General features: G+C 34.4%; 4 protein-coding genes, 1 long non-coding RNA gene and 1 pseudogene across 6 annotated transcripts; 4 read left to right on the top strand and 2 right to left on the bottom strand.

The window, feature by feature from the left end:
• Positions 1-1,539: 1,539 nt before the first annotated feature.
• LOC143631314 (GATA transcription factor 4-like) lies at positions 1,540-3,393 on the top strand. Its single transcript, XM_077100112.1, has 2 exons — positions 1,540-1,780; positions 2,712-3,393. Exons 1-2 carry the CDS (start codon positions 1,547-1,549, stop codon positions 3,207-3,209), a joined length of 732 nt encoding a protein of 243 aa, XP_076956227.1. The 5' UTR covers positions 1,540-1,546; the 3' UTR covers positions 3,210-3,393.
• A 1,347-nt stretch (positions 3,394-4,740) lies between these two features.
• LOC143631313 (uncharacterized) lies at positions 4,741-5,477 on the bottom strand. The gene is made up of 4 exons (XR_013153330.1): positions 5,441-5,477; positions 5,308-5,372; positions 5,157-5,215; positions 4,741-5,042 (listed from the first exon to the last, which is right to left on the bottom strand). It is a non-coding gene; the product is annotated as an uncharacterized LOC143631313 (long non-coding RNA).
• A 16-nt stretch (positions 5,478-5,493) lies between these two features.
• LOC143631365 (uncharacterized) lies at positions 5,494-8,147 on the top strand. Its single transcript, XM_077100153.1, has 13 exons — positions 5,494-5,519; positions 5,590-5,641; positions 5,736-5,855; positions 5,947-5,991; positions 6,099-6,245; positions 6,333-6,394; positions 6,480-6,624; positions 6,706-6,897; positions 7,045-7,149; positions 7,228-7,362; positions 7,453-7,680; positions 7,762-7,863; positions 7,934-8,147. Exons 1-13 carry the CDS (start codon positions 5,494-5,496, stop codon positions 8,081-8,083), a joined length of 1,509 nt encoding a protein of 502 aa, XP_076956268.1. The 3' UTR covers positions 8,084-8,147.
• A 4,322-nt stretch (positions 8,148-12,469) lies between these two features.
• On the top strand, positions 12,470-14,645 carry LOC143631312 (F-box protein At5g07670-like; annotated as a pseudogene). Its single transcript, XR_013153329.1, has 2 exons — positions 12,470-13,553; positions 14,381-14,645. The product of XR_013153329.1 is annotated as an F-box protein At5g07670-like (transcript).
• Positions 14,646-16,221: 1,576 nt separating this feature from the next.
• LOC143631337 (uncharacterized) lies at positions 16,222-22,203 on the bottom strand. Its single transcript, XM_077100128.1, has 14 exons — positions 21,809-22,203; positions 20,397-20,531; positions 20,173-20,323; positions 19,972-20,045; positions 19,818-19,877; positions 19,606-19,722; positions 19,399-19,527; positions 18,612-19,304; positions 17,763-17,955; positions 17,493-17,686; positions 17,304-17,408; positions 17,082-17,221; positions 16,709-16,987; positions 16,222-16,608 (listed from the first exon to the last, which is right to left on the bottom strand). Exons 1-14 carry the CDS (start codon positions 22,037-22,039, stop codon positions 16,344-16,346), a joined length of 2,766 nt encoding a protein of 921 aa, XP_076956243.1. The 5' UTR covers positions 22,040-22,203; the 3' UTR covers positions 16,222-16,343.
• A 1,605-nt stretch (positions 22,204-23,808) lies between these two features.
• On the top strand, positions 23,809-25,366 carry LOC143631311 (cyclin-U2-1-like). Its single transcript, XM_077100111.1, has 2 exons — positions 23,809-24,188; positions 25,099-25,366. Exons 1-2 carry the CDS (start codon positions 23,812-23,814, stop codon positions 25,364-25,366), a joined length of 645 nt encoding a protein of 214 aa, XP_076956226.1. The 5' UTR covers positions 23,809-23,811.
• The last annotated feature ends 1,418 nt before the right edge of the window (positions 25,367-26,784 follow it).

Genomic DNA, 26,784 nt, shown 5'->3' with positions numbered 1-26,784 from the left:
TAGGAAGTATTAGAATCCTTCTTTTAACTCTTGTCTTCCACACCAAGGCACTTCATTCGAAATTACCAACATTCACCCCCTCCCCACCCCAATTTATGAATCGTGTAGGATAGGTCTACCAATTTCAGCAAAGTCACACATTGCATTCATCCATTCGGGTTGCGATTTCACAACGTTAAAGTTGTATGGTTCATCATACGGGTGTGGAGAGTAATTACCAGAAAAGACACAGAAAACTTTCATGGTGTTGAGTATTCCCCAATATCGGTACATATTGGTTTGCTTGTAACCCTAAGAAACAACCAAATTCTTTTGAGTTATAAATAATCTTGTTTTAGGAAATCATGTTGAACATTGTATGTATATTATAAAGCATATTTTTACATACTCACAAAATCAACTATTCATGAAATATTCACATTCTAGTCGAACACGTGTAATGTTTTCCTAACTTACACAAACTCTTATCCATTACAGATAAACAACCAAACATCATCACCTTTTTCAGATCATCTTTCTCGCCTTGACATCACAAACACTTTTTTACTTCGACATTACGATCAGAACTACAAAAAGCTATCTCGCCCAGTTAAGTAATAATTTATAAGCAACATTCTAGCAATATGAATACAAATATCGTACTTTTCAGGTTAAAAAACTGCTACTAGTTTTACTTGTAATTAGTGAAGAAAGAATAACAATGAGAAAGCATTTTATTGGGATTAATGATGGTTAAAGATTTTAATATATGAAAAAAAGCTGTAATTAACAAGTGAGCACATGAGGGTGCACGTGATTTGTTTGTTTGCACTTTAGGATCATAACATAACCTCCTATATTTCACTTATCACATGACTCAATAGTGTCGGTCACGTGATTTTCTTTTGTTTATCTTAAAAGGACATGACATCATATGTTTGTTTTTCTTTTTCAAGCTTCAACATCTTTACAAAATTATTATTTGTATAAAGTATAAACTATAAATGCAAGGTGATTTTTTTCACAAGGAACAATTTTTGATATTATCACGATTCAGGACTGTGTCATATCAATTATTTGCTTTCGTTGCCTCCATCCCACATCAATTATTTGACGAGGTGAAACGTATTAAAGCCCGAACATTATCAGACTCTAATCAGACACATTTATAACCAATATCGATTCTCAATCAATGTGAATATTACACTATTAAAACAGCACTTATTACGAAATAAATTTTAGATTTATACTTTGCTAGTCATGTACATAGACACAAAGTCGAATACATAACATAGTTTGAACTTGGATGTTATTAGAATAACAAAACAAATAGTGTATTTGTTAATATACTTTCCACTATAAATGTGGCAATAAAATAAAAACTTGTGATCAGAGTCATTACATTGCATGGTTACTCAACCCACGTTCCATTGCTCCCTAACCCTTAATCCCAAAGCAACCTATTATATATCAACACCTCCCCTCTCATTCACTCCACCTTAATTCTTTTTGGATTCTCGGATACGACCCTGTCTACCCTGTCTAAAGCTAAAAATTTTAAAGAGAAATGGATATTTATGGAATGCAATCGTCTGATTTCACATGTGTTGACGAGCTACTAGACTTCTCCAACGACCAGGGCGACGTATTATCGACTGATGTACTTCACCAACATCACAAAATCACCCCCTCATCCACCACCAATGGTTGTAGTTTCGATTATATTAGTAACTACAACGATTATACTGCCACCAATTATCACCACCAGTCGAAGGACTTCACCAACGACCTATGTGTCCCCGTAAGTATTCGATACTCCAACTACATTGGTTTTAACCTTTATATAATAATTTTCACCTTCTCTTTACAAGTTCTATTTAGAAAAAAAGTAGTAACCAAAAATATATATTGTTGATCTTGTTTACGTGATCTCTGATTTCACACCATCAAATAACCGTTGCAAAACACTAAAACAGTTGTTTGACCAAAAAAGCCAAACTTTGAAAATTATTGGTAAAAACTACAATTTGAACGATGTCTGCGGTGGCGAAGCTTAACCTCGGCCCTTAAAATGCATTTTAAAGGGGGGGACTTAAATTTTCGGCCGGAAACGGGTAAATTTACACTACGTATAAAAATTTTCAGACGAAAATCAGGTAAATCAATATTGTTGCGTAATAATAAGAGGCTTCGGGTCACCCTTGGGCCTCACTATCCTTCGCTAGTGGACATATGGATGGTTGCGTTGATCATAGAGAGTCAAACTTTTAGAAATATCAGTCAGAACGGTCGTCCGTTCAATATTTTGAGGGTCCTTCTAACCATAGGTCAAATTTCGAAAACTTTTATGAAAACGACCATTTGAACAATATTCGGATCGCTGACATAGGAGATCAAACTTTGAAAACTATTGGTCATAACGGTCATTTAACAATATCCAGATGGCCATGTTTACCATAGAGAATCAAACTTTTAAAAATATTAATCAGAACGGCCGTCCGACCAATATCTTGAAGGTCGTTTTAACCATATAATGTCAAACTTCGAAAATTTCATGAAAAACAGCCGTTTGAACAATATTCGGATCGCTAACATAGGTGGTCAAACCAAACTTTGATAAATAATGGTCAGAACAGCCACCCGACTAAATGACTACTATTCAGACAACCGTTCTAACCAATGTTTTGATTTGTAAGTTTGTAACTGATTTCTATTATGCATAAATTTATTAGACCGATGACGTGGCGGAACTCGAATGGCTATCAAACTTCGTCCACGACTCCTTCATCAACTTCCCGGCGAATAACCTCACCGGAACAATAAACTACCGTACGGACACCACACAATATCACATTAACATATCCAAAATCAACAGAACGAGAACACTTACAGCCGATAAGTCAACAGAGACTGGAGAATTAATCCGCCAGTGCACGCACTGCGCGTCGGAGAAGACTCCGCAGTGGAGAACAGGTCCGTTAGGGCCGAAGACGCTGTGTAACGCGTGTGGCGTGAGGTACAAGTCAGGGCGGTTGGTGCCGGAGTATAGGCCGGCGGCGAGTCCGACGTTTGTGTTGACTCAGCATTCGAATTCTCACCGGAAAGTAATGGAGCTAAGAAGGCAGAAGGAGGTGATGCAAATGTACGGCGGTGGAGAGCGTAGTAATAATAATAATAATAATAATAATAATAATAATAATAATAATAATAATAATTATGAAGTTCGCTGACGAGTGACGTCATCGGCTATAGGGATTATGAGTTTTGTGTATGTGATGATGATGATGATGATGATTATTGATTTTTGTTGATTTTTATGAATAAATTAATGGAAGGTGAATTTTTATGGTTACTTAAAGTAAAGCCTTTAAAGGTTCAATTACCAGAGTGACAACTTACCACGTGATGCCTGTGTACGTGTAACATGCATGATGCATCAGTATGTATGATTGTATGATAGTTAAATGTAAAACCCGGCTTACCGGTTTTCAGGTGGTGTAAACATCTTTAGGGGAAACGGTTCGATCGAACCCGTACACATTTGATTTTTGTTTTAGTGTTATATATTAGTGTATTCTGACATTGTACCCGTAGAAATTTCAACATTGAACCTATAGAAAATCCAAATTTAAGTGATAAACAATCGCTCGTCTGTCCATCGAAATTTTCCAAACCCGTAGGAAAAAGTTTCTGGCTACGCCACTGCGACGGTTTCACCAACCTATTATCAAACCATTTAAAACTTAAAACGTTAGCGTATTCGGGTTTTACTGTATAATATGGTTTGGGTTGTGTTCAAATTAGCCGTGCCACATGTATAAATCCTAAAGGTGGGGGGGGGGGTAAAGCTCTTTAGGCAACGACTAGTTGTGGGTTTCACGCGTAGTGGGTTGGATAATTAGAACCCGATGATGCGTGAGGGTGGAAGGGACAGAAATGCAAGGTGGGTGGTTGATCCCCTTCAATTAATTTGTGTTGAACTGAGTAAAATACTTTTGGTTCGATGTAAAGATTGTTAGGCTATGTGTTGAGAGGGGGAGGGGGGGTTCTAAAGAAGATTTGAGGTGAACTGTTGTTTCGTGTCACCACAGAGGCTTGGTTGAAAAGGGCTTTAAAGTAGGGATGAGTTCGGTACTAGTACCTAAAATAGCCAAAAATAGGTACCTGTATCGAAGGCAAAAAGTCAGTAAATACCGATACCGATCCCGAAACCTCAAAAGTGGACACCGAAAGTACCCAGTAGCTTTTGCTTATTCTTACTCTAAAGGGGGTGTTGTGGGACTTTATTAAAAATGATGTATTGGGTTGAGTTTGCTAGATATGATTGGATGTATATTTAAAAAAACAACAAAAGGCGCAACACACCCTCAAGTCCCGTCACGTCTTGTGCTCCGCGCCTCAGACCCCTCTAGTAACGGTGTTCGCGCACCCACAACAGACCCTTATAAGAAGTCAAAAGTTTAGAAGTTATAAAAAATGTTTTGACTGCCAAAAGTTGACAATTTAATGCCCACTTCAACACAGGATGCATTGGTTCATGGCTAGTTTAATCCTTGTTTTATTATTAGATGTTGTATAATATGATTTCATTTATTTATTATTCATATGATTTCGTTCAAAGAAACAGGACATGCTCTATCATCTTCTGTGTTGTAACTTTAACAAATTTTCAAACGTCATGGTTAAGAAAAAAACAGATAAGCATATATGAAAACCGAGTATTCCAATAGCACATTATACTTGCAGGTAACATGTTTTTGTTCCTCCTTCAAACCAAAAACATTATTCCAGAAAACCAAAATCGAGCAAGGACACGTTACATATCTTTTACCAAATGCGGTAAACTGTAATACAACATCAAACAGAAGTCCGATATAAAAACCTTCTTTTAAGAAGCATATTGATGGGACTTCTTAACTAAGATAAAAATGTTTTTAGATTCAGTGTTCTCTCACCTTACAACGGTGGTGTATTCAGACAGAAATACCATAATTAGATATCTTTTTAACCTCTTTATTTAGAACCTTTCTCTCTTGTTTAGCTTGTGATGCAAGTCGGGACACCTACAAACCACAACATCCTATGTAAGAAGCTTCATCAAGTAGTGACTATAAAAAGTTTTGTGCGATTTGTTATCTAAAATTTTGTAAAATGACAATATAACTGCAAGTACTTACTTCTGACCGGAATCCTGCTGCATCTCTCTTAGGAAGCTCTGTCGGTATATCCTTCAAGCCTGATTACAGTATAACAGAAAAACCGCGTCAATAACGTAAGTTAATTGTTGTGAGTTTACATAATACCAAAATAAAAAGAGAAACTGCATACCCCCGGCCTGTCTTTCAATCTTATAACCCGATTTTATGACACCCTGGATTTGCTTTCCTGCTTGTCTGTACATACCAGGATATGGACCATGAATAATGAACATAAAAATCAATATAATTCATGAAACACAAACCTTAGTTTTGTCCTTGCTCGTTTTAGCTCGACTTCTGGAAGAGTATTAATTTAATGTTAGTCATATATGTTCTCCAAAAGTATACGTAGCAAAATGGGCGGTCAAACAGATTGAGGATCTGGTCAAAAGCAAGTGCATTTTATTCAAAGAGTACCTCCAATTGTGGATGATACATCAGATCGCTTTTTCCGCCGTCTGCTGGTAAGAAGCTTGTGTCTTATCTTTAAGTTTTTTATTTTTATTTTTTATTTTATGCTATAAGAAGCCTGTGTCTTATCTTCTCTAACGTCATCAGGATATTGCTGTATCACACTGCATTTCTTCTGAGGGCGCTGTTCAATCTCACCAACAGTCACAGACATTATCTTTTCTTGCAATTGATATGTATGCATCACTTGTTTTCACAATACTCAAGGTAGGGTCCATTTAACTTTGTTTTTGAACTTCTAATTTACATATGCATTTTTTATTATTTCTTAACGTGACGTCCTTGTTATTTGTATTAGTACTCTGCTGACCATGGATCAAGCAAGCTGTCACTTTTGTCAAAGGTTTGAAATTTTAATTTTATTCTGAAATTTATAATGATTTTCGATTAGTTACTCATGATAACTGTGTATTAAATTTTTAATCCGCAATTCCACATTTTGTGATGCAGGTGTTAACAGTGACTGTGAGATTCATTCAAAAGGATGCCGATGATAAGAAAACATCATTCAACCCTAGGCCGTACTTTAGGCTATTCATTGATTGGCTGCTTGATCTTAATTCTCTTGATTCAGTCTTCGAAGGTGCAAATTTTCAGGTAATTGCATTTCTCTGTTCAACTTGTTAACACTTTAATCTCAAATCTTTTCTGTTTCAAGTTATCAATTTTTTTGCGTCCTTACAGGTTTTGACAGCTCTAGCTACTTCCTTTCATGCACTACAGCCTTTGAAAGTTCCTGCATTCAGGTTTAGTGACTACAAATGATTTTTAAAAATATATCAAAGACCTACTTTTTTATGTTTCTGATTTGGGCAAAATGGTCTTTTTCAGCTTTGTATGGGTTGAGCTAGTAAGCCACAGAAGTTTCATGCCAAAACTACTTAGTGGAAGTCTCCAAAAGGGGTGGCCATATTTCCAACGGTTGCTCGTAGACTTGTTCCAGTTCATGGAGCCTTTCTTGAGAAATGCTGAACCGGTTTGCATCTGTGTTTTACTCATTAAACTTCTGTCTTTAACAAAATCTTCTTAATCTTTCTTTTTTGTTGCATATTCTCAGGTTCGTTTTCTGTACAAAGGCACACTGAGGGTTCTTTTAGTGCTGCTTCATGATTTCCCGGAGTTCCTGTGTGATTATCATTTTAGTTTCTGTGATATCATTCCTCCAAGCTGCATTCAGATGCGAAATATTGTACTCAGCGCGTTTCCACGCAATATGAGGCTACCCGACCCTTCCACTCCTAATCTAAAGGTCCGTCTTTTTTTTTTTTTTGATTTCTTGATAGATAACGTTTTAAGTATTATTGTAAAAAAAATCTAACATTTCTAATAGAAGCAAATTATGATATGCATTTGTATCAGAACTGATTTCTTGAACCATACAATCTTAACTTTTCAGATTGATCTGCTAGCTGAGATTAGTCAATCACCGCGCATTCTGTCAGAGGTTGATGCGGCTTTGAAAGCCAAGCTAATGAAAAGTGACGTGGACGAGTATCTCAAGGTACAGAGCTTTGTTGGCAAAAAAACATGGAAAATCTGACTTTTTTTAATTAATTGTTTTTTTTAATCATATGTACAGACGAGGCCACAAGGGACATCATTTCTATCAGAATTAAAGCAGAAACTGCTCCTTTCACCAAGTGAAGCTGCAAGGGCCGGGACCCGATATAACGTGCCTTTGATGAACTCCCTTGTTCTCTATGTTGGGATACAGGTGTGTTTAACTTGTTCTTGGATTCTAATTCGATAAAGTTTTGGTTAAACGAGAAACAAAAAGATGATACGACTAATAATATTGATGCAGGCAATCATGCAGCAGCAGGCGAGAACACCTCATGGACAAACAATGGCAAGTAGTGCAATCTTTTTAGTGGGTGCCGCTTTGGACATATACCAAACATTAATATTGGAGCTAGAGAACGAAGGGCGTTACCTCTTCTTGAACGCGATTGCTAACCAATTGCGTTATCCCAACAACCACACACATTACTTCTCATTCATCCTTCTTTACCTGTTCTCCGAGTCAAACCAGGTCAGTCGGTTATCAGTGCTCGGTTAACTTTTATGGTTGTTTCACTTTCAAATATTCACACGCGTGCTTAATGTTACACAGGAGGCCATCCAGGAACAGATCACTAGGGTTCTATTGGAACGATTGATTGTTAACCGACCACACCCTTGGGGGCTTCTAATTACTTTCATTGAGCTTATCAAGGTAATAAATAAAATGTTGTATATGTTAATATTGAGTTGTAAGATAATAACAAAGATTAACTTGTGAGCAGAACCCGAGGTACAACTTCTGGAGCCGGTCTTTCACAAGGTGTGCTCCTGAGATTGAGAAGCTTTTTGAATCGGTGTCGAGATCATGTGGAGGGCCTAAGCCTGTGGATGACGGTGTGGTTGCTGGAGGCATAGCTGATACTCTGCACTAGCACATATTAATTGCTTTATTGCTTTTTTTAGAGATTTAGTCAAACTTCTCGTATGTAAATGGTGATGATAGCAGACCAGTGGTAGACTTTGTTTAGATTTTAGTTTCTAGATGTTTTTTCGATAAATGTTGTATTCGAATGTTGTTTTATTTTTTACTTTCTCTTTGCGGGATACTGTCGTTTTAAATGCTGTAAAACACATTTGGTGTCTTTTGAAACCAACCCGGCGTCTAACTTAAACTCCATTGTTACATGACGTTGACAACGATAGCAGTTTTAAGTTCTCTTAAGTATCTGTTAAATGAATTTGGTTAAATGTGCACAAAAGACCTGAACCCGGAACCCAGAACCGGACTTGATAAAACCCGAAACCAGTTTTTTTATACCCGGGTTTTTAATACCTGAACCTGTGTCTGACCCTACCTGTAAGGTACGGATAAGGTATGCATTTAAGTACCAGAACCCGTACCCGAAATCGGATCCGGTTTGTACTCGGTAATACCCGAAAACTCAGAACCGGGTTTTTCAAATATTCGATGTTACCTGAAAAAATAATCCTAAAAGGTGCAACCCGTTAAAAATCCAATATATATTCGAAAAATACTCGAAAATAAGGTTTTTTCAATACCCGAAAATAGGGTATTCAAATACCCGGTTTCCGATACATAGGTATAGTTTTTAGCGACAATACCCGGACCCGAACCCGAACCCGACCCATGTATTGCCAATATCCGAACCCGAGTATTTGAAAAACCCGATTTGTACACCTCTAAATTTGGTTACTGAAATCAACTGATCTTGAACTACACAATTGTCACATAGGGCTATGTGTAGTGGAGAGGCTACAATTGAGGGCGAATTGTGGCACGTGGCGCCCAGTCAGCAACGGGGGCGAATTTGTTTTTGGAGTGTAATGGTGTAGGGGCTACAAGTTGGGCCCACAATATCTTTTTTTATTATTTTCTTTTTATAATTAAACTAATCAAATAAAACTAATTTATTTAAATAATAAAATAAAAATGCATAAAAATTAAAAAGGAATACAAAAAAACATAACTAAAAAAAATTAAATAACTAAAAATATAAAAAAACATATAGCTCGGTTGGCGTACATGTTTAGGTTCGAGTCGGGAAATTGAAACGGATAGCTCGGTTGGTTTAGGTTCATCGGGTTCCATTGCAAGTTCACGCTCGGTTGGTTTTGCGAACCATGGTGTTGACCGAAAGGAGGGAATGGGTGGTTCGGGTTGTTTCTAGGATTCATTTTGCATATACATATATATACACACACAACATATATACATATACATATATATATATCACACATAGCATATATACATATACCTTTACATATATATACACACACAACATATTAATAATATATATGTATGTATATATATATGTATATAACACACACACTACTAATATAATAATAATATAATCATTCTCCTCCCCGGCGACAAATACCCCACGCCCTTGCCCATTTCGCCCAGGGGGCGGTGTTCCACTCCATTTTCGCCCAATTTCGCCCATATATTTCGCTCACTACACATAGCCTAATGTGTCTGTTTTCAATGTTTGTGAAGACAATGAAATGAGTGATAAAAATGAATAGAAGTGTATATGTTTTCGATACAGTCGATGTATATGACCCACGTGTTAGAAAAGAAGAACAAGTATGATTGAGTGAAGACAAGAAAGATGATTCAAAGCACAACTAGAATATTGATAATTTTAGTTTAAATTTGATGTATTACCTAAATTATAAACACAGGCTATGTGTAGATTTTATATTTTCGAAACGCCTAGACGGCCAGACGATCTATGTTAATCGTGTACCGATCGCTTTCTTATTCAAGTATCTTGGGGTATTTCCAGATCTTTAACTGGATAAGTCAGAGAATCGAGAACGGGCATGTTTTGTGTTCTAAAAAACATTGGAACAATGTCATGTATGACCGGGTTAATTAGCGTGTCAGTATAACTTGGTTACTATTTGTTAGATAATAAAAATTAAATGATACACAAGTATAAGTTGTTCATCATTTTTGATTTTAAAAAAAACTTTGAAGTATAGACAATTGTAGCATTAAATTATAGAATTCACGGTCTTTTTATTTAGCTTATACACTTTGTCATATTACCTTAACTAAGACATAGAATCTATCTTTATCATGCTTAACCGATTTCGCATTATTCACACAAATAATATTCGCCATATGGCTAATAGCGAATATTTATAACAAGTAAGTTCCACCACAAACATTTCTTCTCACACACCCGAACTTTGTACCACACACTTACATATTTTCACCCGTAACTTTTGTTTAGACCAACAAGACAATCTTCACCGATGTGTCTCGTTTATCCACGCCGACGCCTGTTGTCCTAACTCCTATGAGCATCTAGTTACACTATTAATTAAGTATTAAACATGTAACTGATTAAATTAAACAACACAGATTTAAAATTGCCATTTTACATGTTTTAACTTTTAGCCTTCCTTGTCTAAACTATAACTTAAATTAAAGAAACTGGAGTTTTTTTTATCAAAATGGGGAAGGAGGAAAAAGTATTTACCATAATAGGTGATTTGAAAAATATTTATCAAAATAGGTTTTCTTACTAAAACTTTTATTTAATAAAATAATTTCTATTAAGAGTTCTATGTAAAAAAAAAAATAGATAAAGAAAATGAATTAAAAATAATAAAACTTTTTTTTTCTATCGTTTAAAACAAAAATTTTCATGGAATGCTTTGGAAACTGTATCTTATATTCATATGTTTTTTTTATTTGAACCGATATAAATAAAAACTATGTTTTTTTTTATTCTGTTTATAATTGCTTTATTATTGCTGTCTTTTCAATATGTTTTCTCATACATAAGTGTTTAAAGTTTAGTTTGACTTAAATATTAACATTGGTGTCTATATTGTTTTGTCGGAACTGGTTCGGTTTGCTATCGATATTGGTACAGTACACTTGCACCCGTAAAGCTTACGATATAAAAATCAAAAAACAAATGCCGATAGTTGTTCCAGTAATATCAATATTATTATCAAAGTTCAGTCAAAATTGGTTCGGTTCGTTATAGTACCAATAAAGTAATAAAATACTAGCACTCGTATAACTTATGATATAAAAAATACTTTAATTTGAATACAATTTTGAATTCAACAAAGTTTAAACCTAAACGCGAAGAATAAAAATGAAGCACAACTATGTATTCTTTTTTTTTACGTTAGCGAATGTAAATTACTTTTTTGCGCATATTACTTATTGCATAAATATTAAAATGAAATTTTAAAAGAAAAAAGATAATAATAATATAAAATTTTTATTTTAAAACATATATTTTGATCATAAAACAACTCTAAATATTTTATAATTTTTTTAGCATAAAAGCAGTTGCATATAACAAGTTATACCCGTGGTATATATGAAAAAAAAAATCTAGAAGAAAAAAAATAAAAGAAAAATACAATGAAAAGGAAAAAAATTACAAACATAAGAGTTTTATTTTAATAGTTTTTAATAAATATGAGTATTAGAAACGGTTTGCAAAACTTATTTTATTTTTAATATATTTGTTTTAAACAAAATTATTAAATAAAAATAAAAGTTTTATTATTTTTCATTATCTATGCATTTCACATAGAAGTTTAAACGAAAATTATTTTATTAGTAGAAAGATTAGAGTAAGAAAAAATAAGTTAATAAAGAAAAACCTATTTAAATAAATATTTTTCAAATCACCCATTTTAGTAAATAATTTTTCCTCCTCCCCCATTTTGGTAAAAAACTCAAAGAAACTGCTTATGTCTTTTCATGTCTTTTTAATGTCTTTTACCCATAATTATATGCCAACAATAATAATAATAATAATAATAATAATATAATTATCACCATCATCATCCATTTTGTCTGACTGACCTCACCTCTTTCTAACCCTTTTATAATATTGACAAACATTATACATAAGACAATATTGTGCAACCCACAAATCTCATCCACTCACGAGAAAAACTAAGCACACACACACAAATATACATATACATACATATACATACACATATAGATATACCCAGATACAGAAAGAAAGCTTTCACCTTGAAGCTTCAATTTTTATATCAAAATATTCATCTTGAAGCTTCAAATATTTCACCTTTTTATGTCAAATTTCAAGAATCTTGATATTCTTGAAATTTGAAACCCTAATAATACCAATCTTTATCATAATATTATCAAATGAAATCTTGAATTTTTATATCAATATCAAAATATTCATTTTGAAGCTTCAAAGATTTCACCTTTTTATAAGAATCTTGATTCTTGAAATTTGAAACCCTAATCCCAAATTCTCATTTTTTTATAAAAAAATAATATTATTAAAATGATATTTTTAAAATGAGATTGAGTCCTCTTTCAAATCCAAACACACCCCCTTGTGAGCCTGATGAAACCCTAACCCTAGCTCAAGATTTATTCTCTTTGGTTTCAGATCAAGTTTTGAGTATTATACTCTCAAATCTCACAAAACCACAGCAAATTTGTAGCTCTTTGGTGTGTAAAAGGTGGTTAAAGATTAATGGTGGTTTAGTGAAAACATTGAGGTTGTTAGATTGGGATTTTCTTGAATCCGGTAGGCTCGGTTACCGGTTTCCGAATCTTGTTGATGTTGATATTGTTCAAGCTTGCATAATATCCCCTCGGAACTCGGGTATTTGTTTGAGTGATAAGTTTGTGTCGATTCATGTCAATTCGTTTGTATCGGACGAAGGATATTTTTGGAAACCTGAGTTTTCGAATGCTCGGGTGATCGATAGAGGGGTTAAGATTTTAGCGCAAGTGTGCCCGGATTTAAGAAGGGTCGTGTTGCTCGGTGCAAGTGAAGACGGGTTGGTTTCTATTGCGAACGAGTGTTTAGCTTTGCAGGAGCTAGAGTTATGTTCGTGTACGGATTTGGATCTAAAAGGGCTTGCAGGGTTTAGGAATTTGCAGATTTTGAAACTTGTTGGTTCGGTTAACGGGTTGTATGGATCGGTGGTTACGGATATCGGGTTGACTATTTTGGCGCAAGGGTGTCCGAGGTTGTAAAAGCTTGAGCTTGTTGGATGTGAAGGGAGTTATGATGGGATCAAAGCTATTGGTCAATGTTGTCAAATGTTGGAGGAGTTGACTTTTTGTGATCATAATTTGGAAGGTGGATGGTTAGCTGCATTGTCTTATTGTGTAAATTTGAAGACTTTAAAGTTTCAATCTTGCAAGTTTATTGATCCGAATCCAGGGCCCGATGAGTATTTAGGCTCGTGCCCGACCCTTGAAGAGTTGCATTTGGAGAGGTGTCGGTTGAGAGATAAGCAGGGACTCGGAGCGTTGTTTTTTGTTTGTAAAAGTGTTAAGGAGTTGGTTTTTGAGGATTGTTGGGGATTGGATAATAACTCATTCAGTGCTGCAAGTATTTGTTGGTATGATTATAATTTATATTCCTGCAAATTGAGTTTAGTACTTAGGGGTGTGCAAGAAACCAAAACGCTCCGAAATCAAAAAACAAACCGAAACAAAAACTGACGGTTAGGTTTTATGTTTTTGTAAAAACTGAACTTTCGGTTCGGTTTTCCATGTAACTAAAACAAAAAAATCTAACCGAAATGGTCGAATTTATAGACATTTATTTTTTATTTTAGATTTTAAGTAATTTATAATAGTTTAACATATAGTTTAACTCAAATATATTAGCCCAAGTGTATAATTATCAGTTAATTATTAACTAACAAAATAATCTAGGCCCAAATTCAATTATTTTTTTTTAGCAACTTTTTTCAGTTCAAAATTTCAAGCCCCAAATGGGAAAACCGAATAAACATAAACCGAACTGAGGCCAAAAACCAGAAAAACCGAAAGCGAACTGTTTTTGAAAACTCAAAAACCGACATTTTTGGTTTATGGTTCGGTTTTAGCCCAAAACCTTACCAAACTGACCCATGCACACTAACAAAAAAATCTAGGCCCAAATTCATATTTTTTTTTTGGCCAATCTTTTTTCAGTCCAAAAATTTCAAGCCCCAAATAGGAAAACCAAAAAAACATAAACCGAACTCAAACCAAAAACCAGAAAAACCGAAAGCAAACTGTTCTCAAAAACTTACATTTTTGGTTTATGGTTCGGTTTTAGCCCAAAACCTTACCGAACCGACCCATGCACACACCTATTTAGTACTCATATGTAATAACTTGTTATCTACATGTTGCACTCATTGTCTAAAAAGTTTTGATTTTTGACATGTTTTATAAGGAGAGTGGTGTCTCTATGTTTAGAAGGCTGCTCATTACTTACAATGGATGGTTTCGAGCCTGTGGTTCTTTCATGGAAAGAGCTTAAAAGACTAAAAGTAGTTTCATGTAACAACATTAAAGATAGCGCAATGACACCCGAGCTAGCTACCCTTTTCTCTCTTCTTAAAGAGTTAAAATGGTGTCCAGATTCCAAGTCTATTCTGTCGTCGGGTCTTGAGGGCACGGAAGTGTGGCAGAAAGGCGGAAGAAGCTTCAAAATTTGATCTTTTTATTATCGGATCGATGGTTACAGCCTACAGGTTACGACATAGAGTATACGCGTTGTTATAGAAATTTTAATAAATAGTAGTCTTAGTGTTTAGAATTTTAGAGAACAAGTGTATTACAAGTCACTTTAGGTACTATACATGTTCTTAATCTGATCTTCATTTTATTTTATTTTGTTATTATACTTTCACATATAGTTTTATGTAACTTTATTTAAAGTTATTGAATAATATAAAGAGATTTTACAAGGGAAGATTAACTAGCTTTGAAAAGTAGCAAAAAAGAAAAACTTAAAAAGACTAAATTGGTGCATTATAATGTGGACAATGTTGTCATTTGTGTTGGATGTTAACTTCTAAGTTCTAACTAATTGATAGTTGGGACTATTATAACAAATAGGTACTACCAACTAAAAAGCTATGATAAACAAATATATATATATATATATATATATATATATATATATATATATATATATATATATATATAGGGTTAGTGTCAATTAGGAACTCTAGGAACTCATCTTGACCAATCAAAAGTTATTATTCATTTCTTTTACTTTTTTTAAAACGAGGGTAATATAGTCTTTTGAACAATAACAAATATTCACGTAGTATTATGATATGTTGAATGACTCCTATTTAGCCCCACACAATGAGCCATTTAGCCCACCAAGCTAGTGGCGTCCAGTGTTGTAAAAATCGCTAGTCGGGCGGTGCGGTGGGGACTAGCGATTAATCGAGATTAATCGGATCAGACTTTAATGTATATTTTTCAGTTTTATATATACACGCACACACTTTTTAATGTAATTTTCAGTTTTATACATACACAAACATATTTTGGCCGGAAATTGGCTGAAATCTCGCTAAAAACCGTTGGTTTTTGTTGGAAAGTGGAAACTTGCAGGAAATCGCTGATTTTGGTCAGAATTTCGCTATATACCGCCGATTTTGGCCGAATCTGACCGTTGACTGATTAATTAGCCGACTAGCCTAAAATTAATCAGGTGAAGTGGAGACTAGCAATTAATCAGGGATTAATCGGTACCTAGTTAAGATTTTTGCAACACTAGTGGCCTCTCAAGAATGATACTCCCTCCGTCCCATTATAAGTGCCATAGTTAGATTTTTCAAGTCTTTCTTTTGCAACATTGACCGTAAATATTTTGTTCATGTCATATAATACTTGATGAAAATTATATCAATGTAAAATACATATAAAACCCAACCCATTCATATATTTTACATCAAGTGTTATATAACACAAACAAAAATATTACCAATCAAGGTTAAACAAGAAAGACTTGAAAAATCAAATTATGACACTTATAATGGGACGGAGGGAGGAGCATATTAAGAAAAATGTAGAAATAATATTGAAGCATCATGTTTAATAGCAAATTACAAACTAAATTGTTGTAGACATGTGGACTGAGCTTAATATTATAAACTGACTAATAGTCTTGCAATAACTATAATTTCAATACTATCATTGAATAGAAAAATAAGATTTAAGGAAGAAAGAATACAAGATAACAAATATCAAGTAATTTAGAGTATCATTTCAATTAGTCAAAATTTTCTTGCACCTGTTTTTAAACAAATCTAAATAGGTGTTTGAAAGTGATCATGCAAAATTATATATGATACTAAAGAAACAGAGTAAAAAACCGAACCATAAATATAATTAAACTACCGTCGCCTTTTCCTGCCCTTGCCAAGTTGTCCAGACTTAAACGCGTGTTCTTGTTCTTGAAGAAAAGCCTTAGCTCTCCCATACGTCTCCGCCTTTTCTTCTTCTAACCGGGCCTTATCCCGAGCCTTTGCATTAGCCAAAAAGTCATTATCTTTCCTCAACTCACGGACCGCCCCTTTAAATTCACGTTTCACAAGCTTCCTTAGTTTTCTATCCTCAGCACGTTGTCGGTCAGGATCATAGTCTCTATTGCTCACAAAGCTGCCAAACATAATAATCCAAAAATGAGCAATTTTTAAAACTCGGTTTACAAAAATGTTAATAAAAAAATATATAACAAACACGAGAGCAAGAGAATTACTTTTCTTCAAACTTTGGATTAAGCAACTTAATTGGAACGGGCTTTTGTTTCCTCATTTGTAGTGGCAAACGTAACATGTGATGTTCATCGGCCTTCTTGTTTATCAGCTCCACCGTAGCTTTTATTTTATCTTTTAATGCACCAGGCGTATGATCTTGTCCTTCTAGTTCCGTTAATATATTGGAAATTGGCAAAAATATCTCGGGAAATGATTTAAATTCCTCATAAATGTTGACATATCCTTGTAGCGTATCAATTACCGCCACAAGCATGCTTGCCCTGCATAAAACCACATATTTATTAGATGCTTTTATTAAATAACAAATAATAAACTAATAAGAATACAAGAAAAGATGGGAAAAAATAAATTTACCTGAAATTTTCAGAAGTGAAATAAGGTGAGTCATCAGGTGAGTCCATTAACATAAGGAAATCTAAAGGCTTTATTTCATCAACTGTGCCACGTATACGTAGCAGAGACTTTGGAGATTTTAATTCCATTAGGTGATATAACTGCAAATAACACAAACATCTTTATTAGCAATATATTAAATTATCCAGATTTGTTTAATTAAAAAAAACAAATTGAAAACACCTCAGAGTCTAGAGAAACTCCCGGCTTTTCTTCCAAAGCTGCCAGTAAAAGAGTTTGCAGAAACACTAACGCTTCCGGGCAGAACTTTTTTGATTGCTTGCAGATCTAATATTAGTACCACAAAATGTGATGAACAAATTCTTTTGCATTTAAATGGTGTAAAAAATATTAAATAAATGTGTGAATTACCGAAAGAAGTATAGAGCACAAGAAGGATCCGATTGCCACGTCACGACCGGATATAATTGGGCAACGTGTCAAATATTCACACGTTAATAACATTGCCGGGGTCATAACAACATGACGAAAGTCTGAGCATGGAAATATCATGGACCAGAGCCTCAAGAGAAATAATGTCTTCACAGAAGGCCAACAGTTTTTTTCTGCAACAAAATTAAAATATGATCAATAGCAATAACGTCTTTAAATTGGAAAAAAAACTAGAGGTATGAAAAAAACCTGAAATCTTAATATCCTCTGCAAAGAGTGATCGAGTTCTAAGTAGACGCTGGCGAGCACAAATGGCAGCAAAGTATGGGATTTCAATACTCATTTCCATCAGTGGCTTGACAAGCAAATTTAATAATTTAAAATTCAATGGCTTTTTATTTGCTGAAACGGCAAAATACTGCAGCAATAGACCATAGAATACCTGAAAAGGGCAGATTTTTATTCATCAGATATTATCACTGTTTTGAAACCCGGCCCGGCCCGGCCAGTCGGACCGGTCTGACCGGGACCCGGTCTCAAAACCGGGTCGGGTGAGGTATTTGACCCGTTTTTGAAAACCCCAGCCGGGTTTGGCGGGTGTCGGTCGGCCCGGACCCGGTGACACGACGGGTCGATCGGTAAAACCCATTTTTTATTAAATCTAATATGAAACGTGCATGGTGGGATTCGAACTTGGGTCATTTCCTAGGTAGAAGCTTTAATAATTACCCATAAGCCAACCAACCAAGCTTTATTGTTGTCTTTATTGATAAAATATATATCATATATATTCAAAAAACAATGTATTAAACATAAATAAACATTAAAGTTTGTTATTATTATTATTTTTTGTTATTATTAATTTTTAATGTATATGAATTATATATATAAATATATATATATTTAAATTATTTATGACATCATCCGGGTCAAACACCGGTCCGCCCTCCCGGGTCGGTCCGACCTTTGACCCGGTAAGGCGTCCGGGTCGACGCCCGGGCCGGGTCTGAAAACATTGGATATTATTACAATAATATGCCTACTTGGATATGCCTACAAAAAGAATATTGCAAGTTAAAAAAGATTGTATATGCCTACTTGGATTTTCCTTCGATTCTCTGCAGCAATTTTAATTGCATTGAATGCACGAATTCGCCTGATTACTTCAATGATTTCATCATCAGAACGGTTATCCAAAAATGCAGACAATTCTTCAATGGTCTTTGGAGCTTCAATTGTATATGGAAGGTCTCCTTGTGAAGGTTGGACCTTTGACTCCTTTTTCTTATCATCAACTTTATCCACACGGTCCTTCGGTTTTCCCACCAAATCCACATCAGCATCCTCTCCTGCTTTTCCCTCTGTGGCTGTGTCATCCTCATCATCGTCGTCGTTGTCATCATCCTCGTCGTCACTTTGTTCCCAATCTTTTAGAGATTGTGGTTTTTTACTTGCCAAGTCATCTCCTTCTTCATCACCATCTTCATCTTCATCATCATCATCATCATCATCATCATCATCATCATCCTCATCCTCATCCTCATCCTCATCCTCATCCTCATCCTCGTCTTCATCATCTTCATCGCCATCAATTTCATTTTCTTTTCTCAGCATCTGTTGTATCCACTCCAATTTGGTTTTTGGCTCCTCAACATCAAAGGAATCTCCAAGATCATCTCCAGAAATAGAAGTTAGCTTCTTAGAAGTAGACTTTCCATTATCACCATCGCCACCATCATCATCTTCATCACTTGTATCATCAGCAGCCTGCATCCTTTTCTGCCTCTCTTCCTAAATAACATAACCACATATAGATATTATAGTTTTAGCAGTCATACTGTGAGTCTGTGACAACTTTAACTCTATATGTCACATTAGCGCATACCTCTAATTCTTCTAATCGTTCCTTTTCATCCTGTGCGAGTTCTTCGGGTGTTTTTGTCCTACTTGATGGGCGAGCACGCATTTCCAACACCATTTCATTCAATAGTTTATCATACGCATCAGCTTTTTCCTGCATTTAACTGATTAAATTCCCGATAACAAACCTAATGCAACAAAACCACATCTAAATTAATAATATAAGTCTTACCAGATCAGGTTCAACTGTTTTAGGTTGAACACTTGTAAGGTTCTGCAAAGATATAAACTGTTCATCCGATTTTTTGATCAGCTCGTCATTTTCTTCCTTCTCCTTAGCTTTCTCCGCCTATTAGTATATCAATAAATTAACAATAAGTTAACAGCAATCAAAGAAATTTCCCAATAATAATAAAGAATAGTTATACGATCATTAATCAGAACCTTGAAAAACTTGCTTTTGGAAATAATCTCATCATACACCTCCTTTTTAGTCTTCTGTCTCTGTAATAACAAAAAACACCCCACATTAATTGAAATACAAGAGGAAACATACGCCAAGTCAGCATTCAAACAATCCAACTCATCTCGCGCTTACTTCTCCGCTGGACTCGGTTGCATGAGCACCAGGAGTGCCATCAGCACTAAGCTGTTTTAAGATGACAGACCTCTCTGCAAAAATATGAGAATTATGTTGTGGTAAATAAAATATTAAAAAATAGTCTTAAAAGTAAACAATATACTTCAAAGTTCAAACTACAAACTAAAGTAATATTCAAGAAAACAATTGTGAACTTACTCTGAGCCTCTGCAGCCTCTTCATCTTCCTCATCAACAGGAATTTCATCATCAAAATCATCTCTTTCAGGATACAAACCACCCTCTTGATCCTCATACTCGTCTTCTTCCCCATCGGATAGATTATACTTGCTTTTCTTACTAAGTTTAACCTACAACAAATATTGCAAACACATAAATCACCATAGACAATACAATAAAAAAACAAAAAGATATAACAATTACCCGCATTTCTCGTTGCGTCCGGAGAATAGCCTTATCAAACTCACCAAGATCCTCATTCTGCTCACCAATTCGCTTATCAACAAACACCGATGATTTGCCACTCCTCTCGTAATCTTTCAGCAATGTTTTCTTCCTCTGCATTTGTTATTTTAAAAAGGGGGGAAACTTCATTAAGAGGAAAAAGTGAAGTAAAGTACAGTACAATCATCTATCCTATTTATACAAAAATGAGACTTCTAACAGAATTAAAGCTATTTATTGTTAGGTAACTACCAATACTAAGTCTCTAACCTTTACTTAATACTAGGGGTACAAACAAGCAGATTTATCGAGCCTGACCTCAGGCCTTGTACGGGAAGCTCATTTAAGTGCGTCAAGCCTTAACGAGCCTTGTGTAATTTTAAGTTTTACCTATTTTGGACCTCTATGTATTAATTTCACACTGCACAGCCGAGTTTGAGCCAAAATGTGGCTCATTTAAGGTATTACGCAAGCTAAAGCCTAGGCTCATTTGAGGTTTTTCTCAAATATATAAAACACTTAAAACACGTATGTAAATTAATTAATAAATACTTACAAACAAAGCCCGAGCTTGAAAAAACAACTCATGAGCCGAGCTTGAAACCAGCTGAGTTCAGCTCAAATTCTCGTAAACTAAAACGAGCCGAGATCGAGCTCTAGTAAATTAAAACTAAACAAATATATATATATATGTTAACACTTAACAGCATTTACATCACCAAAAATCAAACATAACCTATCTTATTTCAACAAATTATACCTAATCTGAATTCAAATGTTCAATATTACGTACAACTTTATAAAAACTAAACCCTACGGAGCTTAATCGACGACAACACCTAAACTAGTTCACCGATTAAACCTAATTTGATTCTCAAATGTCCATTTTAAATATAAACTATAAACTATGACCAATTATATGTACAATTCATAAACACAAAACCCTAAGGAACTCAATCAATGATAATATCTAACTTAACTCACGAAATTAGACCTAATTTGACTTCCACATGTTCAATTGAGTACTAACTATGAACAATTTATAAGCATATAATCATATAAAAACAATCCCTAGGGCACTCAATTGATAATAATAATAATAATATCTTGAGCTTTAAAAAGGAGCTAAAAACAAGTGAGCTCGAGCTCGAGCTCTCGTAAGTCAAAACAAGCCGAGCTCTGTAACATCACAAACAAATATAACCTAATTTAATTCTCAAATGTTCAATTAACTACAAACAATTAACAATTACAAGTACAATATTATTATTATTAATAGACCTAATTTGATTTCCAAATGTTCAATTGAGTACAAACTATGAACAATTACAAGCATAATTACATTAAAACAATCCATAGGGCACACAATTGATAATAATAATAATAATAACCTTTTCGATAGCTAGAGATCGTGCGAGGCCAATACGGCGTTCTTCTCCTTTACGCTTCTTTCCGAGTATATCAAACTTCCGACGAGACCATATCGTTTCGAACGGATTAGGTTTTTTTGTTGCCGGAGCTTTGACCTTCATAGCTACTGCGTTAGGGTTTATCTTCTTATTCTTTTTATTGTTTGTGTCTCCATTTGTACCACTACTGTTAGCTCTTATTACCTTCACCATTGGACCAGCTGGAGCGAGCGTTGACGGTCAACGGAAATATGTAGTGGTTGTTGCCGGCGGTTACAGCGGTGGTGAAGAAGAAGATGTTGCAGTGAGGTTTAAGTTTAATAAGGTTTTAGTGGTTTTGGTTTATTGTAGTGGACTGGGTTTAGATTGGGCCGTATGGGATACAGTGATGGGCTGCTACAAATGAAAACAAGTAGGAACCGGTTCCGGGTAGAGGTGCACACAGAAACCAGTTAACCGGTTTCTAACTGATTTTGTAACCGGTTAGTAGCCGGTCCAATCCTAACCGGTTACTAACCGATCCTAACCGCCGGTTAATAACCGGTTTGTATTTTTGATTTCAAAGCCGGTTATAAACTGGTTAACCGATTTTTTTTAATTATTATTTTATAAAAAACCGTTTTTAACCGGTTAACCGTCCGGCCTAACCGGTCAAAACCGCTTCTTTAGCCGGTTAAAACGGTTACTACCCTAACCGAAAAACCGATATAACCGGTTAATGCCCGACAAAAAAAACCGGTTAGCAAAATAACCAGTTAACCGATTTGTGCACCTCTAGTTCTGGGTATGGTTATTTTCAGGAACCGGAAATGGGTTGGGTAAGAATGGTTCCGGGTATAGTCGCATATTTGAATTTTTTGGGTTTTGGGTTGGGTCGGGTTTTGATTGGGTATTTCTGGCTTCGGTTCTGGTTTTGGGTACGGCTCCGGGGAGAAATCTAATACTAGGTCGTACTTGCGGGTCGGGTACAGGTAGGAACCGGTTCCTGGCCGGGTGCGGAACAGGGTATTTTGTGCATAAATCGGGTATTTTCAGGAACCGGTTTATGGTATGGTCAACAAAAGTCAATAATTGGGTCGTGTAGGAACTATTTCCGTGTATGGTCGGGTTTTTATTGGGTTTCGATATGGTGCGGGCATGAGTTTTGAACGGGTAGAGGTGATCTCGGTTTCGGGTACGAATTTTCTGAGGAACTGAAACTCGGTTCGTACTCGTAGGCTGGGTTAGGTAAGAACCGGTTCCGGTATGAGTACACCAGGTCGGGTCCATAACCAAGTTTATTTTCATGATATTTATTTGGTCAACTTAAGCCGACTAAAAGAGTTTATATAAAAGCCTCTATATTTATTAAAAAAAAGAGAAAAATTAATTAAAACATCATGGGTTCTTTGTAAGAGAAAAAATTTAATAAAATACCGAAGTACATCTATGTATCTAGAGCCTCGTATTTAATCATCTATACTTTTATAAAATACCTAATTAGTACACCTATATTTCACTATTCTCTTTGTGCTTCCCTTCTTTGCGCCCCATCATACCCACACAATGGCAGTGTTCCACTGTTTCATGCCGATTTTGACGACTTAGCTAGGCGCCACCCGTTTCACATCAACACAACACATGGTCTAACAATAACAGCATAAATAAAAAAAAAACATAAAAATCTAAACCAAATCACTTAAAAGACAAAATAAATTACAAAAAAAACATAATAAAAAGACAAAACACATATTTTAGGTTTGTTCTAAAATAATATGATTAATAGCTGTTCTGTCTGTTCTTCATTGTTACAATGAAGATGACACAAAATTTTATAAAACCTCAAATCACCTTCTTTCCTTCCACCTTCCATTTGTCAAGTTCTTCTCCCCTTCTCACTCTCTTTCTCTATATATACATATACATATACATATACATATACATATACATATATATATAAACACACACATAGTCACATATACACACACACAACTCTCTTATATACAATGGCAATCTCTCCAAAAAAGCTTAGAAACGATGTATACTCATACTCATACCAAAACAACTCGAACACGCCTTTGGTGATCACAGTTCTTGCTTCGTTAATCGAAAGAACGTTGGTTAGAAACGAACGAACCAATAGATTAATGCGTGGTTCGAAGATTAGGGTTTTTGATTGCGATGAAACACCGGATATGAGTATACAGTCGTATCTTGAGCGGATTTTTAAGTACACGAAGGCTGGACCGTCGGTGTATGTGGTGGCGTATGTGTATATCGATAGGTTTTGTCGATCACAACCCGAGTTCAGGATCAGTGGGAGGAATGTTCATAGGCTGCTTATTACTACTATTATGGTGGCCTCAAAATATGTTGAAGACATGTAAGTTTTCGCCTCGTTTATTTTTACATCAGTCGTTCATAAAATACCTAGACGGTTGTTTTGACCGAAAAGTCAAACTTTGAATATTATTTGTCATAACAGTCGTTTGTACAATATCTGGGCGACCATTATGACTATAAAGAGTGGCAAACTTTAAAAATTATTAGTTAGAACGGTCATTTAGTTAATTAATATCCGGATGACTGTTCTGACCACGAACACACAAATGTTGAAACTTTTTTGTCAAAATGTCGTTCGACATTTATCCAGATTGAACAATATCTGGACGACCATTATGGCTATAAAGAGGGGCAAACTTTAAAAATGATTAGTTAGAACGGCTGTTTTGCTATTTTGATGACCATTCTAACCACAAACACTCAAATGTTGAAACTTTTTTGTCGAAATGCCATTCGACATTTATTCAGACTGTTTGAAATGGTGTAGCATTAGATGTTAGACGTTAAAAACTATTTTTCGGCAACATACCTCTAATCGGACAGTCGTTTGATCAAGATATACATTGGTTTATATTTTTTTGACAAATATAATGAAAATTACATGATTATATTATTTCTAAACTTAAAAAATCATACCATCGTTTCCAATAAAATAATTAACTAGAAGCTATTACTTTTATAAATCTAAACCTAAAACATTAGATGTGTTCTTTTTATATCGAAACAAGAATCTTTAGTTGAAGTTTATTATTAAACTTAAATTAACTAAGCTTTAGGATCTATTTATATATTGATGCCTTGTAAGCTAATGCTCTTAGTTTGGTAGCTCCTCAATTATTAACTTGTACCTTTACCATAAATAAATAAAAACTTTATTTATAAAAACGAATCTTTATTTTCTAAATGCAAATTATTATTAAATAATAACGTATATAATTATATAATTGCAGGAACTACAGAAATTCATATTATGCAAGAGTTGGTGGAATAACAACAAAAGAAATAAACAATTTGGAGCTTAATTTTCTGTTCTTGATGAATTTTAAAATGCATGTAAATGTGAGTGTTTTTGAGAACTATTGTTGTCATCTTGAGCGAGAAGTGAGCATAGGAGGTGGTTATCATATTGAGAAATCGTTACGATGTGCCGAAGAACTTAAGCTTCAACAAAGAGAAGAGAGAAGATCATGTAATCGAGTTGCTCGACTTACTTTGTAAATTAGTTACTTATATTGTTCATATATATATATATATATACTTTGTTGTGTAGGATATAACTATATGTATACACATAACATATATACTTTTATAAATACAATTATGGAAGAAAAGCTTTGGTGATTTGTTCCTTAAGATAACATTTACATAACTGTGGACGGCAATTCCTGACACAACACAAAAAAAAAACTCAGTTTTGGATTGGCTAACGGTCTAACACGACATTTTTTCTTAAATAGGGTCAATCCGAACATGATTTGTTTAAATAATGGGCCAATCAAAACACAACCTGTTAAAAGTAGGTTGACATGTCAACCCGTTTTAAGAGTTTTAATATAAGTTAGTATTTTGATTTTAAATATGAAAATGTTAAAAGTTAAATATTCTAATTTTTCTAATAACTGGTAATTTTTAAGCTTGAAATTATCTTCTCTTCTAAGCCCTATTAAACTAGTCTTCTTTTTAAACAATATTATTTTTTATCTTTAAATGCCCGTCCTCCGAGTATCTTCATTCGCTTATTCTAATCATAAATATTTCTATAAAACCAGGTTTGTTTATTGAGATTGAGTGATAAATACACAAATAAACCAATTAAAAATAACACAAATTACAATAATATTTCATGTGAATTAAAGTAATTGATTGTTTCAAATATTATTGTTTTACGTCAATAGGGACGGCTCATATTAGTAAATGAAAATAAAATGAGTCAACCCAAATACAACACGATTTGAAGTCTGCTTGACACGTCACGCTACAAATAAGTATATGGGTCAGGTTAGAGTTGAAGAATCCAGCCCGACGCTTTTTTCAACATTAAATACAACACCGGTAAACAATTTTGATGATGCGTGAATAATTTTCATGGTATATGAAGTGCCTCTTTAAAAATACATATTAAAAACATATAAAACATACAACTAACTACATTATAACATAGTCCTTAAATAGAGTTTTTGACAATTTGATTTCGACTTAAATTATTTTGTTCATAGTTTGAACATTTTTTAATTTCTACTCAGAAATAATCTGTTTAAATGTCTTATCAACTCAATTATTGAGGAGCTTAGAAAGTGACATTACTAAAATAAATTTTATGGTGGAACAAACCCTAGGTTATTATTTACCCTTCAATTTTTTCGTTAATACGTCGGTGATTGTTGTTGTTTTTATTTAACGGCCAATTTTATTAAGCGAATAAAAACATGACTAGTAAGATTTTAACACGTCATTGATTGTTGATGACATTTTTAAAAGCTATTTTGTATTTTTTTTCTTAGAAATTATTTTTTCTGATTTATCGGAAAATTCGTCGGTATCTATGAGGTGCACAACTTTTATTCCTTTTAAATCAAACCATCACAAATCACAATCACTAATTGCGAGTCGATGCCTTTGTTCTTCTTTGATTGTCA

Source organism: Bidens hawaiensis, unplaced genomic scaffold (genome assembly GCF_021521415.1).
Source record: "Bidens hawaiensis isolate Kalapana, Puna unplaced genomic scaffold, B.hawaiensis_p1.1 tig00006061_1, whole genome shotgun sequence".
Taxonomy (NCBI): domain Eukaryota; kingdom Viridiplantae; phylum Streptophyta; class Magnoliopsida; order Asterales; family Asteraceae; genus Bidens; species Bidens hawaiensis.
This window is presented reverse-complemented; position numbering and strand designations above follow the sequence as displayed.

What these genes read in the sequence shown, in the direction of transcription:
- LOC143631365 (XM_077100153.1), top strand. Translation starts at nt 5,494, where the DNA reads ATGTTAGTCATATATGTTCTCCAAAA. An exon ending in TTGAAAGTTCCTGCATTCAG is followed by an intron (nt 6,395 to 6,479) that starts GTTTAGTGACTA and finishes GGTCTTTTTCAG; the next exon opens with CTTTGTATGGGTTGAGCTAG. An exon ending in TGTTCTCCGAGTCAAACCAG is followed by an intron (nt 7,681 to 7,761) that starts GTCAGTCGGTTA and finishes AATGTTACACAG; the next exon opens with GAGGCCATCCAGGAACAGAT.
- LOC143631337 (XM_077100128.1), bottom strand. Translation starts at nt 22,039, where the DNA reads ATGGTGAAGGTAATAAGAGCTAACAGTAGTGGTACAAATGGAGACACA. An exon ending in GGACGCAACGAGAAATGCGG is followed by an intron (nt 20,324 to 20,396) that starts GTAATTGTTATA and finishes TATTTGTTGTAG; the next exon opens with GTTAAACTTAGTAAGAAAAG. An exon ending in CCAAAAGCAAGTTTTTCAAG is followed by an intron (nt 19,723 to 19,817) that starts GTTCTGATTAAT and finishes ATATACTAATAG; the next exon opens with GCGGAGAAAGCTAAGGAGAA.
- LOC143631314 (XM_077100112.1), top strand. Translation starts at nt 1,547, where the DNA reads ATGGATATTTATGGAATGCAATCGTCTGATTTCACATGTGTTGACGAG. An exon ending in CCAACGACCTATGTGTCCCC is followed by an intron (nt 1,781 to 2,711) that starts GTAAGTATTCGA and finishes TAAATTTATTAG; the next exon opens with ACCGATGACGTGGCGGAACT.
- LOC143631311 (XM_077100111.1), top strand. Translation starts at nt 23,812, where the DNA reads ATGGCAATCTCTCCAAAAAAGCTTAGAAACGATGTATACTCATACTCA. An exon ending in TCAAAATATGTTGAAGACAT is followed by an intron (nt 24,189 to 25,098) that starts GTAAGTTTTCGC and finishes ATATAATTGCAG; the next exon opens with GAACTACAGAAATTCATATT.